This window comes from Canis lupus, chromosome X (genome assembly GCF_048164855.1).
Source record: "Canis lupus baileyi chromosome X, mCanLup2.hap1, whole genome shotgun sequence".
Taxonomy (NCBI): Eukaryota; Metazoa; Chordata; class Mammalia; order Carnivora; family Canidae; genus Canis; species Canis lupus.
This window is the reverse complement of record NC_132876.1, coordinates 125,107,787-125,122,127: the sequence shown is the minus strand read 5'-3', so window position 1 is coordinate 125,122,127 and position 14,341 is coordinate 125,107,787. Positions and strand designations below refer to the sequence as shown.

General features: G+C 65.3%; 1 protein-coding gene across 1 annotated transcript in view; it reads right to left on the bottom strand.

Annotated features, from left to right (window-relative positions):
• LOC140628599 (serine/threonine-protein phosphatase 2A regulatory subunit B'' subunit beta) overlaps positions 1–14,341 on the bottom strand; it is a 36,095-nt gene that overhangs the window by 3,473 nt on the left and 18,281 nt on the right. Inside the window, exons 3-10 of the mRNA XM_072817907.1 lie at positions 6,769–6,872; positions 6,440–6,542; positions 5,519–5,593; positions 4,697–4,783; positions 3,511–3,667; positions 2,142–2,190; positions 1,636–1,725; positions 1,352–1,527 (exon numbers count right to left, since the gene is read on the bottom strand). Coding sequence (XP_072674008.1) covers positions 1,352–1,527; positions 1,636–1,725; positions 2,142–2,190; positions 3,511–3,667; positions 4,697–4,783; positions 5,519–5,593; positions 6,440–6,542; positions 6,769–6,872 — 841 coding nt within the window. The remainder of the gene's footprint in view (positions 1–1,351; positions 1,528–1,635; positions 1,726–2,141; positions 2,191–3,510; positions 3,668–4,696; positions 4,784–5,518; positions 5,594–6,439; positions 6,543–6,768; positions 6,873–14,341) is intronic.

The window sequence follows — 14,341 nt, the reverse complement described above, 5'->3', positions numbered from 1 at the left end:
GCCCAGGGCCAGCGCAGGGACCGTCAGCGCCCCAGACCCGGTTCCCTGCAGCAACCGTCCGCGTCCAGGCGTCCCGCGGGGGCAGCCTCCTGTCCCGCTGCCCTGGGAACGCCCTCCTCCGACCCCTGCTGGCTGCGCCCTGGCCGCAGGCTCCTCAGCTGAGGGGTGTCAGGAGGTCCCCGGGTGGGGATGTGCGCCCGGGGCCGCGCCCACAGCAGGAGCTCCTGCTCCATGTCCCTGAGCTGGGGAATTGGAGCACAGGTGGAGGGACATGGCGTCAGGGACACCCCTGACCCTTGAAGGACACGTGTGCTCACCCCACAGGGCAGGATCCTCCCACGGGCGAGGCGGAGGGGGCACGGGGGGGTGGCCGGCTGGGCCGCACTGTGTGGGGTCCACACTCAGCAGTCACCACCACTGGGGGACGAGGGCGCTCACGTCACACAGGACGGCACCTCCTCACCCACCCTGGGTGGCGTCTTGCGGCAAGGTTGGGACCAGGCCTCCCCAAGGCCCGCTCACCCTCATCACCAGCTCACAGTGGGGATGCCATTCCCTCAGGGGCGCCCTTCACACGGCCGTTGCTCACACAGGGAGCGTGAGGCTATCTCCTCTCACTCGAGAGAAACGTGCTGTCGCTCAGGGCATCCATCTCCCAGGAAGAACATCCCGTCACACGGGGTGTCTCCTACACAGGGGGGTACCACAGGGGGACATGGCACATGGGGAGCATCCCCTCACACCTCACAGAGCAGACCTTCCCTCACACAGGCTGAGGCAATATCCCAGGGGGACGTCCCCTCAGAGTGGCTTCTCCCTCACAAAGGGGGGTCACCACACCTCACGGGGGTAATCACCTCACACAATGTGTCCCCTCACACAGGGGGGATATCCCCTCACGGGGGTCACCACAGCTCACGGGGGGGATCACCTCATACAATGTGTCCCCTGACATGGGGGGGGACATCCCTTCAACGGGGACAGCACAGCTCACGCAGTGGAGAGAGGAGTCCCCTCACACATGTCCCCTCACACGGAACTGCATCATAGGTCACGGCGAGGAATCCCCTCATATGTGTCTCCTCACTCGAGGGGCCATCCCCTCACAGGGGGCAGCACAGCTCACGGCAGTGGGGCAATCACCTCACACGATATGTCTCCTCACACGGGGGCGTCCCATCTCGGGGAATCACCTCACACGCTGTGCCCCTCCCTCCGGGAAACCTCGCCCCGCCCGGGCAGGTGTCGCAACTATGCTGAGGAATCACCTAGACAATGTGTCGCCTCACGGGGACACCGCCCACGGGGCCGCCCCCCACGGGTGCCCCACGGCGCCCTCACGGAGCCTCACCGTCGTTCTGCGGCTTCACCAGGTCCAGCATCTGGCACAGGCAGTCCTCGAAGGGCAGGGCCTCGATGGCCATGCTGTCCAGCCGGCGGCACTGCTCCTCGTAGAAGTACTCGAGCTCGAACATGGACAGCGCCCCGTCCCCGTCCAGGTCCATGCAGCGGAACCAGTACTCGATGCTGCAGCGCGGCGGGCCGCGGGGACACGTGCTGGGGCGGCGCCGCAGGACCCCGCGCACACCCGCCCGCCCCCGCCAAGAGTCGCGCCGGCGGCCGCCGAGTCCCTACCTGGTTGGAGTTCTCTTGTCTTCCTCGGAGAGCAGAAACCACACGAAGTCGGCGTAGCTGATCTTTCCCTCCTTTTGCACCTTCCTGCCCCTGCCGTCGACGGGGAGAGCGAGAGCGCGTGTGCGGCAGCCAGGCGGGGTGGCTCCCGGGCCTCTCACGCTCATGGCCTCCCAGGCCCCGCCCACGTGACAGCGGCGTCTGCTGCCCTTTCTGATGACCTCCCGTGACAGAGAGTGTGTCCTCCTAACGATCTCACGAGGCAGGAGTGTGGGCGTCCCCGTGACACCACGTGACGAAGTGGCGTGGGGCTTCCCTATGAGCTTGTGTGACAGCAGCATGTGTCCCCCTTACCAGTGACCTCCCATGACAAACGTCCTCCACGATGACCTCGCGTGACCCCAGCACTCCCTGTCAACGCCTGACGAGCCCCCGGGGGGTGACTGAGCTAGGGCCGGACTGAGGCGCCGCGCCAGGAAGCACCGAGCGGCAAGGACGGCGGGACGTACCTCGTCACGGCCCCGGAGAATATCCTCTCGATCATCTTGGTGGAGACGGCTGCGGACACAGAGTGGGCGGTGAGCGCAGGGGGACGCGGGGCCCCTGAGCCCACGTCAGAGGACGAGAGTGGGCGGCCGCCCGGGGGCCCGACAGTGCACTGTCAAGGGCGGGACACGCCCACTTGCACACCTGCAGACGCTCTGCTGCCCGACACGCACACGTGGTGATGGAATCCAAATGCCTTCAACTCACACCCGCCAGGTGACAAGCACCGCACCAGCAAGCGTGGGCGTGGGTCAGAGAGCGCCACCGACTGGGCAGGTGACACACCCCCGCCTAGTCCCCGTCCCGGTTCCGGTCCCGGTCCCGTCCCCGGCGGTGGGGAGTCTGAGCTCCACGAGGGGTCGCGGCTGGTGACCCCAAGGCCGGTCTCCCGGGCGGGCGGCCGTCTCGTCCCCGCGTCCTCACGTGCGCATCCCTCTGTGCGCGCTGTGTCCTAACGCCCTCGTCTAACACCGGGTCCTGACCTCGGGGCCCCGCTACTGACGTCGTGTGCCCGTCATCACCTCTAAGCCCCACGCTTCCACTTACAGTCCCGTCCTGGAGTCTGGGGAACGTGGCCCCAACAAATGAATTTTGGGGGACACGGTTCGGCCCCACCCAGCGCAGCACCCGCCAGACGGGGAGAGGAAGACAAAGTCCCTCTGCACATCTCCTGGTTCATCCCACCCTGAAGACTGGTCTCCCGCCGCAGGATGGTTGGGTGCTGCAGCAGGCTGGACTGCGTGCCCCAGAACACGTCTACACCCGGACTCCTGGTACCGGGACGCGGGGCCTCAAATGGAGGTAGAGCGCTGCAGGTGGGACGACGTGAGGATCTGAGCTGGGCTCGCCTGGACCACGTGGCCCTGCGTCCAGCAACAGGGGTCCTCGCAAGAGACAGAGGAGGAGCCACAGACGCAGGGGAGGAGCCCCGTGAGGACAGAGACGGGAGGGACGCGGCCACCAGCCCGGGGACGCCTGGGGCCACCGACGCTGGAAGAGGCGGTAGGGCCCCTCCCCAGAGCCTCTGGAGGGAGCGTGTCCCCCCTGGACCTCAGACTCAGGTCCCCAGAGCTCGGGGAGGATGAATCCGACCGCTGGAGGGTCCCAGTTTGTGGTCACTTGCTCCAATGACCTCAGCCGCCTGCACAGCCCCCCTAGGTGACCGTCCATATCCACATGTCCCGCGTGTGTCCCTGGCTCGTGTGTGCCCTGCGCTGTCACGCACATGGCCATCTCACGCAGGTGACCATGCCATGGCAGCAGACACAGCAGGGCCCCGAGGGCCAGCACCTGCATCCCCTCGTCCCCTCGTCCCATGGGCCGCACGCTCACCGTGGTCATTGTGCCGGGCCAGGTCCTGGGAATCGATGAGGAGGTCGTGGTCCGTGTCCAGCTCCCAGAACTTGCAGTAGATGACGTAGAAGTGCTCGTACGAGAAGTACTCCGTCAGCTGGTTGATGTCTGCTTCCTCTTCCAAGAGCGCCACGTTCTGCCAAAACACAGCCAGCAGAACTGCGGCACCTTCCAGAGCAGCGGGGCCTCTCTGTGCGTGCGGCCCCCCGAGGCGTCTCACACTACGACGGTGGGGGCCCCAAACTGGCATAGACAGGCCTGAGCGTCCGGAGCACAGCACCCAGGCCAGGCGCGCGCCAAGCTCAGGGTCATGCCGGAGACTGCCTGGCTGCTGCTGGCACCGTGAAGCAGCCTGTGGTCACTGCTGTCACAGCGGGGCCTCCTTGTGTGGCAGGTCAACACCCCCCTCGCTAATGCCCACGTGTCCACGGGACCTGAGTGAAGAGGACACCCTGCTCCCAGTGCCCATGGGTCATTTCTCCTGCGTGGATGGTGCATGGTGGAGGGTCAATGGGTGGGTAGGTGGGTAGAGGACGCGGAGAATACAAGATGGAGAAGAGACAGGGAACAGCTGGAGAAAGGTAGAAGACGGAGTGGAGGATGGAGGGAGGAGGGTGAAGGATGGAGGGAGGAGGGTGGAGGATGGAGGGAGGAGGGAGGAGGATGGAGAGGAGGGTGGAGGATAGAAGGAGGAGGGTGGAGGATGGAAGGAGGAGAGTGGGGGGTGGAGGGAGGAGGGTGGGGGATGGAGGGAGGAGGATGCAGGATGGAGGGAGGAGGGTGGATGGAGTAAAGGGTGGAGGATGGATGGGGTGAAGGGAGGAGGGTGAAGGATGGAGGGAGGAGAGGAGGATGATGGGAGGAGGGTAGAGGGAGGAGGGTGGAGGATGGATGGGGTAGAGGGTGGAGGATGGAGGGAGGAGGATGGAGAAGAGATGGGTGGGGAGAGGGTGGAGAACGGGTGGTGGGGGGTGGAGGAGGGACAGAGGAGGGTGCAGAGCGGGTGGATGAAGGAGGCTGGAGCACGGGTGGGCGGGTAGACGGTGGAGGAGCAGGACGATCGCGGATGGAAGAGAGAGGAGGGTGCAGGATGGAGCGGGCGACGGAGGGCATGTGCGCCGCAGGGGCAGGGAGGTGCGGGCCCCACGGCCCCGCTGGCCGCTACCTGCAGGAACGTGCTCCTCCGGAGCTCCGCGCACGTGATCCTCCCCGACCAGGACCTGTTGACGGTGTAGAAAATCCTCTGTATGACCTGCGGGAGGAAGGCCGTGAGCAGGGCGCCTGGCCCCGGGGGACGCGGGGCCCCCTCCGCACAGGCCCAGCAGCGTGGTGACAATGACGGTGCCCCGGACCACAGGGAGGCGGCCAGGGGACCCAGGGGGCCGCTTATCCGCCCCCGAGGGGCCTGCACCGCCCAGGGGGACCAGGGCACACACAGATACACCTCAGCAGGCGGGGGGCCGGGGACAGCTCCCGGAGGCGGGAGTCCTCACGGCGGGTGAAGGACCCAGCTGCGCTGACCTCATGCAAGAACGCCCAACTCGATCGCACGCACGCTGGGGCAGGACCCGGGTCCGCAGTCGCACACGCGCTGGGGCAGGACATGGGTCCTGGTCTGCACGCGCACTGGGGCCTAGACCTGGGTCCTTGTTCACACGCGCGCTGGGGCCTGGACCCGGGTCCTCATTCAGACTCTGAGGCAGGACTCGAGTCCTTGTCGGCACATGCACTGGGGCCTGGACCCGGGTCCTTGTCTGCACACGCGCTGGGGCCTGGGCCCGGGTCCTTGTCTACATGCTCACTGGGGCCTGGACCCGGGTCCTCGTTGGCACGAGCACTGGGGTCTGGACTCGGGTTCTTGTCTACATGCTCACTGGGGCCTAGACCCAGGTCCTTGTCTGCACGTGTGCTGGGGCAGGACCCGGGTCCTCGTTGGCACGCGCACTGGGGCCGGGAGCTGGGGCGGAGGCTGTGCACATGGACTCACCGTGGTGATGTAGCGAGAGTGGAACTCTGACGCCTCCTTCAGGAAGGCTAAGCCCGGGTGCGTGTTCACCACATCCTGCACACAAACACAAGATGTTGCGGCGCACACGCAGAGCCCGCCAGGCACTAGCACCATATCCGCCGCCAAGCCCTGCACAGTGTACACGCCGGGGCTGCCGAGTGCAGACGCCCCAACCACGTGGCAGTGGGCAAACCACGACCCCAAGGCTACGAGTCTGTGCCCCTCAGGCTCATGCGGCGGCGGCTCGGGGCGGCTTACCGCAAGCCCCGTCACGATCTCGGACCATTAACTGACTCCACGCGTATGAACACACTGAGGACCCACGCAAACGCCCCTGTGGAGGGTTCAAATACCCTCGTTTACGAGGCACGGTCACGTGACCCAGGAGGTTGCATGGGCTGCACAGATCGGAGAACACCGCCCTGCACCCTCAGCTACCACTCTGCCACCTGCGACCATGGCCTGACCGGGTCTGGGGGAGCACGGGCCGTTCTAGAACATGGAGCCCTGCCCCTACACCGCACCAACACAGTGGGGCTGCGCCCCGAGTCTCCGCAGCCCAAATGCTGCAGTTGCTCACGGTCCCCCACTCACACCCCTGCACCATGGGGGGGCACACTGGGTCCTCCCTCTCACATCCTGCACTGCGGGGAGCACACTAGGCTGTCCCCAGACACCCTGCACCGCAGGGAGCACACCAGGACCTCCCCCACACACCCCTGCACTGCGGGGGGCAATGAGGTCACCCCCCCCAGACCCCTAAAGCGTCTGGCCCCTGAGCCATCTCTTTCGCAGGCAGTTCCCCAAGGGAAGGGAGCCTGAGTCCCAGGCAGCGTGCAGTGTAGACGGAAAGCCGGGCCTAGAGGAGGGGAGGAGCGTGCGGGGGGATGCAGGGCCTACCTGTAGGAAGGGGACAAAGTCCTCTTGCACCAGGTAATTGCAGCCGGGGTTCATGAGCAGGTGCAGGAACTTGGCCGCGTCGTCGTGACAGTTGTGGAGGATCCTGCGGGGGAGGGGTGTGAGGGGGTGCCCAGTGATGACCTCACAGGGCAGCACGGGCCCCTCCCCAACACGGGCCAGGGCGGGCCGTGATCCTGAGGCGGCCCCAGGACAGGACGGCCAGCGCGTGCCCTGGAGGCCGCTGCCCCCTCCTGGTCAGGCCGGGGAGCAGGGGACCTGGGGCCACGCCTGCCCTCCCCACCCCGTCCCCGCGCAGGCCCCGGACTCACTTCCTCCACATGGCGACGAACTTGTGGACGGAGACGGAGCCGGTGCGCTCTCCCCCGGCGCTGCAGAAGAGCGGCCCCTTCCAGTAGAGCGGGCAGCCGCACGCCTGCAGCGGGGACACAAGGGCCGCAGGGTCAGCACCTGCCTCCGAGCACCCCCATGCGCCCTGCAGGATGCCGACAGCCCGCTGCACGAGGTGCCCCAAACGTGCACCCCACCCGCACGGTGCCCCCACGCTCCTCCCCAACACAGCACACACTCGGTTCCCACACACCGGCAGCCAAGAGGCACCCATGGCAGCTGTTATGTTGGGTGCCGGGAATGCAGGACGGGGACGGGGACGGTCTGCAGCACGCGACCAGCAGGCCCCCCAAATCTGCGGGTCCAGCAGTGGGCAACGACTGTGGCCAAGGGGACGCACAGCGTGAGGACGGGCGGGCCATGCGACAGGGACAACAGTGCCCCTGAACGTCTCCACGTGGGCAGCGGTGTGGCGTGTGGCGGGGGCGCCGGCACACAGGCTGGGGACGGCCACTGAAGCTCTGGCCTCGGACCGCAAGGAGGGAGGGAGGAGCCCAGGGAGGCGGAGGCGGAGGCGGAGGCGGAGGCGGAGGCGGAGGCGGAGGCGGCATCCTCCACGCACACGGCGGCGAAACCGGCATTTGAAGGCCGCCACTCAAATGCATGAACGCAGGTAAGCGCCCCTCGGCAGGAGTCGCCAGGCGCAAGCGTCAGAAAGCAGCAGTCGGGATGTCCGCCGTCCCCGCAGGGCCCGCAGGTGTCAGGAAGGCGTGGGCACGCACAGCTTCACGCCCGCGTGGCACAGCCCTGGGGACACGTCTGCAAGGCACTCTACGTGCCATGTGAAGCTTTGCCCGCCAGGTGTGTGGAGCCCCGAGGCCTGGCCATGAGCGCGTGCACACGTTTGGGGAGAAAGTCCCGGGCCCCACGCGGCCCTGCCACGGTCACAGGAAGGGGCAGCTGTTCATGCTCGTGCTGGGCGCGCACGTGGAAGCACCAGGGTCTGTGCAGGGGCGCGGGGCGTCGGGGCCGCCGCGGGTCAGGAGCGCGCGCTGCCATCCCACAGACCCTCGGCGGCGCGCGGCATGGCATTAGACGCTAGCAGCGAGGAAACCCCCCCGCAGGACGCCGACCGCGGGCGGCGCCTTTCTCTGGTTTCTTCTTTGCAGTTTCAGTAACGTGTCCTCCCGCACAGGGCTCGAGCGCGTCACCGCAGGACCACGGGGCGCGCGCTCTCCCCAGCTCCACCTCTGCCGGTCAGAGACTCTAATAAACCGCCTGCGGGGAAAACCCACAGCGCACACGGGAGCGCAGGACCCCTCTGCGCCCAGCTGGGGCCTGCGCAGGGGCAGGCGCGTCCCCACACGGCTGAGCCAGGGCCCTGGCGGGACACACAGGAGCGACAAGGGCCCGAGGGCAGGACTGGGATTCATGGCGGGGGACGGAGGCGCATCATCGCCTGCCGAACCGGGGCCAAGGTGCTGGAAGCAACGAGCACGGACGGAGTAACCGACCGTACGAGCAGAGCACGGGAGTCACAGGGACTAATGTCTTTTGACCTTCCCGGAAAGAAACGGGTCCGACCGCAGACACGTCTGGGCTCCCGTGTGGGTTCTACTGAACACAGATGCAAAAGTAAACCCGATTCCAGACAGAAGGCTCCAGAAAAGGGCCTGGTCAGGAACGGCCCTGGGCCATTCTGTGAGGACACCCTGACCGCCAAGCGGACACGAATTCCGGGGACACAGGAGGCCACTGAGGTCTTTCCTGGAGCGAGATGCTAACCCTCAAGCAGACGTGCTCATGGTCTCCACGTGCACAAGTGACCGAGCACGCGGGTCTACGGTACGGAACACACGAGCTAGGTCAACAGGAGACCAGGACCCCACTCTTAAGATGCACGACTGAGGTGAGAACACACACGGTCATACACGCACAGTCCACGACAGTGTCAACAGATGCACGGCTGACGGGACAGAGCAGCCACCGCAAGTGGGCTCAGGCCATGGAGGCCGGGGGGCCGCGTGCACGGCTGGCGGGGACGTGAATTGCTGCCATGCTGTGGAAACTGCATGCCCGGGTCCTCCGTGCTTACACACGGAACAGTCATGGAGTCCACAGTCAGGGGGCAAGGGCATGTGTAGATACACACACCTGGAAAATAACTGAACGCACGGACTCTAACCAAACCCTGCACGCCCGTGTGCACAGCAGCGTTCTTCACAGCCGTCCAAATCTGACATGCACGCACACCCGTCCGTGGGCGAGCACGTCAACACCACGCGGCCCAGCCACATGGAATGCAGTTACTTGGCCGTGAACGCGAGCAGAGCGCTGACACCTGCTGCCACGTGCAGGGGCTCCGAGGACCCGAGAAATCCCCAACAGACCGTCCATGGCCGCAGAGAGCGGACAGCGTGCCAGGAGCTGGGGGACGGCGGGTCTGCTGAGGCGATGAGAACGTTCTGGAACCAGATCATGCTAATGGGCACACAACAGGCTACGTGTCATGAGCGGGTCTGACCGTACTCTTACGACTGGTAAGATGCCAATGGCAGTTTACGTGAGTTTTACCACAGCAGAGACAGAAGTGTCTACTGCGTGACTCTGTAAACGGAAAATCCCAGAAAAGTCACCTAACCAACAGTACTTCCGGCGGCCAGGGACGAGCAGGTGGCCAGGAAGGGCAGATTCGGGGCGCACAGGGAGTGCGTACCGTCGGACTGCATGCACAGTGTCAGGGACACACACAGGTCACAGCTCCTCAGATCACACACAGGAAGCGTGTGCCTGCGTCCGCTCCGGGGACACCTCAGGGAAGCCGCGGAGGATGGGGACGTGCACGGGCGAAACACACACACACCAGAAAGTGCTCAACGTGACCACCAGGGAAATGAGAAACAAAGCCCCGAGGAGGTGCCCGCACACACGCGGTGGAACAGCTGAAGTCAAAGGGTCGAACCAAGCGCCAGGGAGGTTGGCGGGGAACGGGCGCACTCGAGCACTGCGGCCTGGAGATGTGCCACGGACAGCACTTCTGGAAGGCATTTCCAGGTTCTTATAAAACCCGTCGCCAACAATGCCAAGTCCGAGTATCTGCTGCCTGCGAGATACAGATGTGCACACACACACACGCAACGGTTGCTCTCCTCAGCAAACACCACGGATACAACCAAGCGCTGGCCCACTGGGAAACACATAAGGCACAGCGAGTGTCCACAGCGGGCAGCCTCCGGCAGTCTGTGAGCCGGGGGGGGGGGGGGGGGCGTATCACAATTATTCCGTGTGAAAGACACCAGGAAGCACAGAGAGAGCACGGCACGGTCCCTGCCACATGATATTCCTGAAGCGGCAACATAGCGCCAGCCTGTGTGTGACGGGCAGGGAGCCAGGAGCGGACCAGCTGCAAGGATAGTCTGGCGGCAGGGACGGCACTCCCCGCCCTGACGAGGACGCGTGCGGGGGACACGTTCACGAGACACAGTGCGCTGTACGTGTAACACGGGGAATCTCCCTGTGCGTCATGTCAACTCTACACCAACGACGCTGACCAAGAAGGAACGAGTCACTGCAGAAGCTAGGAAAGAACAACCAGGTAGAAAAACCTGCAAGAAAATGGTAAAGATGAGCGCAGAAATCGCGACCAAAAAAACAAAACGATGATCCCAGAAGCTGACGGGTGCTCATGTGAAAAGTGAGCCGAATCCGTCTCCACCGTGGCCACACGACAAAGGAAGCCGAGACAAACAATACTAAGTCCCTGGAGGCTCACGTGCAGGCCTGGTCAGGACGCTAAAAGCGATACAAGGAAACGAGAAAAAATACCGAAGCAACTAACGTACAAGTCACACAAAGAACCGTTTCAGAGACACGTGAACAGGTGAGAACCGAGTCTACGGGTACATGCTAGCAGAGCAAAGCCGCCTGCACGACGTCAGCAGAGAGGACACGCTCCGTGAAGGGGCCTGTGCCCTCGGGGCAGCGGCTCCGTGGGAGGTGGGAGGTTCTCGGTTCCGGTCTCCTCACAGGCCCCAGGACAAGGAGCGAGCACGGGAACGGCGGCAGGAGGAAAACCGTCCTGGCAGAGGACCATGGGTCACGCACTGGGCGACGAGCAGCACCACGGAGAACCGAGCGCACGTCTCCGTGAACCGGCGTCGCGGACATTCCTCCAATACCGTGTCCGCAAACCACCAGGAACGCCAAGCAGACGTGCCCGAGGACGCCGCTGCCCGCGTCCGTGATCGCCAGCCCGTACACGTCACGCGGCACCGCTGCCGGGGCCCGATGGCCAATGCGTCACGTGTTCATGCACACACTACCCGGGGGACTCATGACACCGAGACGGCGGCACCGACGTGGGAGCGAGCACAGACATGACTGTGGTGTGTGCGGACCCGGCGCCATGTGCCTGTGACTCGGCTCCCACACGGACAGCACGGTGCGTGGGGGAGCCTTGGCCTCCTGCCGCATCAGCCTGCTTCTCCGGGGGCCTCAGGGGGAACGTGAGAACGTGCTGCTTACCCCTGAAACCCGCTCCTTCAGCCAGAGGTTGCAGCATGGCGCGCCCACTGTCGCAGCCTGATGGTCACACGCGTCACTGCGGCTGCAGCCGGAGGTCCGCTGTCCTGCGGGCCGGGTTCTGGGGGAAACAGGACGGGCACGGGCGGGACGCGGGGACGTGAGCGACCGCGGGAACATGTTGCGGCCACAGGACAGGGGGCTGGGTGGCCAGAGGACATGGGCGATAGCCCGTGACCCCCACGGGTGAGGGTGGAACAGGAACTCGGACGCGCCCACAGGAAATGATGCCGGCCTCACATGCAGGGACCTCCCAGACACACGTCACGACACAGAACGTGCAACGGGGACAAGGCGGGCAGCCAGGCAGACCCGCAGCAGGACCACGAGCCAGGCACGGATGGGGAGCTCGCGCTGCACCAGGGGCCAGTCGACACGGGATGAACCCATCAGCGTCGCCTGCGGACGTCTGACGATCCTGTAAGAGGCCCAGCTGCGAAGGGAGACGGGAACCCGTGTGACCCCTGCTCCATGAGCCATGTGACTAATGTGAAACGGAGACGCAGGAGTCCCCAGATGGCAACAGAACGTCTGAGGGACATGGACGCAGGTGACATCCTGAGTGAGCCGATAGCACGAACACCCAGAGGGGACGACGCCCCGCGGCCACGGCGGGTATTCCCTGAAGGAGAGGTTGGTGCTACGCGGAAACACGGGATCAGGTGGATGAAACACCAAACCACGGAGCAGGTGCACACGAGGCAGGTGACACACGCAGTGCACAGCCCAAGTCCCGCTGCAGCTCGCATGCTGTGGGGAGACGTCCCCCCCCGACACACGTGCTGCGCAAAGCGCACAGCTCACGTCCCACTCGTGGGTGGGACACCGCATCCTTTCCGCACGAGAGCAGCGCAGACCCAGGGCCGTGCACACGTCCAGCTGCCCCCACGCTACACAGGAGCTGAGCCAGTGGCACAGGGAGGCACAGAGAGGACAGGAGCCATGCACACGCGCGGTGGGGAGGATGGTGGCCAGAGGGACCCCTGACACATTTCTCCCCTGTGGACACTCACGGACACCCCGAAGCAGCACGACAACAGACATGTGAGGTCACACATGTGCAGGACACGAGATCCACAGAGCATCAACTGCACTTTCACACACTCACCAAAGGCCGTCTGAACAACACGTGCGTGACACAACTGCACTGATAACAGCAGCAGAGAACGAATTTAACTAAAGACGTGCAGGGTTCACGCAGAAACTCTGAAACCTCACTGGGAGGAAGACAAGCTCCAAGACACGGAGAGAAGCCCGCGGACACAGATCGCAGGAGAGACTGTGAACACGGTGGTAGGTATGAAGGGGTGACCCCAGGAGCTCACCTGCTGACCTCTGTGCAGATCCCACGACCCCTCCACGGCCATGCGGCCTGACCCCCAGGCACCCACCCACTGACCTCTGTGCAGATCCCAAGACCCCTCCACGGCTACGCAGCCTGACCCCAGGAAACCCCTGCTGACCTCTGTGCAGAAGCCACGACCCCTCCACAGCCATGTGGCCTGACCCTCAGGAGCTCACCCGCTGACCTCTGCAGATCCCACGACCCCTCCACGGCCACGTGGCCTGACCCCCAGGAGCTCACCCGCTGACCTCTGTGCAGATCCCACGACCCCTGCACGGCCACGCGGCCTGACCCCCAGGAGCTCACCCGCTGACCTCTGTGCAGATCCCACGACCCCTGCACGGCCACGCGGCCTGACCCCCAGGAGCTCACCCGCTGACCTCTGTGCAGATCCCACGACCCCTGCACGGCCACGCGGCCTGACCCCCAGGAGCTCACCCGCTGACCTCTGTGCAGATCCCACGACCCCTCCACGGCCACGCGGCCTGACCCCCAGGAGCTCACCCGCTGACCTCTGTGCAGATCCCACGACCCCTGCACGGCCACGCGGCCTGACCCCCAGGAGCTCACCCGCTGACCTCTGTGCAGATCCCACGACCCCTGCACGGCCACGCGGCCTGACCCCCAGGAGCTCACCCGCTGACCTCTGTGCAGATCCCACGACCCCTCCACAGCCACGCGGCCTGACCCCCAGGAGCTCACCCGCTGACCTCTGTGCAGATCCCACGACCCCTGCACGGCCACGCGGCCTGACCCCCAGGAGCTCACCCGCTGACCTCTGTGCAGATCCCACGACCCCTCCACGGCCACGCAGCCTGACCCTCAGGAGCTCACCCGCTGACCTCTGTGTAGAACCCACAACCCCTCCATTGCCCCGTGGCGTGACCGGGAGTCCCCGGAGCCTAGGCGGCCCTGAGCAACACCTTCAATGCACGAGAGCCACACTCCCCACTGAAACGTGACCACAAAGCACGGCACCACAGCACGGTCGTGGCGCCACAGCACAGTCGTGGCGCCACAACAGAAACACACGTGTCTGCACAGGGGCAGGATCCAGTGATCCACGTGCACCCGTGATTCGCTCTTCCCCCGGGGGTGCCAAGACCTCCCCAGAGGGCGTACCCCGACAGCGCCACATACAACCGCCTCACAACCTGTGACACGCGTTCTCGTCACAGCTGCAGGCCCTGGACCTGCAGAGAGAGGAGGCTCCACCTCCCCGGCCCTAAAAGGATTCCCAGTAAATGACGCTGAGCACAAGCCACAAGGAAATCCTGGGTGCGACGACGTGCGTCAGCGTGAAAACCTTCCCTGCGCCTGGACGGCAGAATCGTGAACACGGGACACAGGCCCAGCCCATGGGAGTGCTGGCCTCTGGAGCACGGGGAGGACCTGTGCAGGAGCACGCGGGGCAGGGGACGCAGGGGCACGCGGGCAGCTCAGCGCCCAGGGGACACATGCCCTCGCGTGGGGGACTGTGCATGCAACTCACAGCCGCTTCCTGCTGCAGCATCAGCACTGCAGGCTCTGCGGATGGGTATGCGCACAACCCAGGGGGGCCCACACGGGAGCCGTCCACCCCGAGACGGGAAGGGCCGGGCCGGGCCTGTGGGAACCCTCGCGTGCTG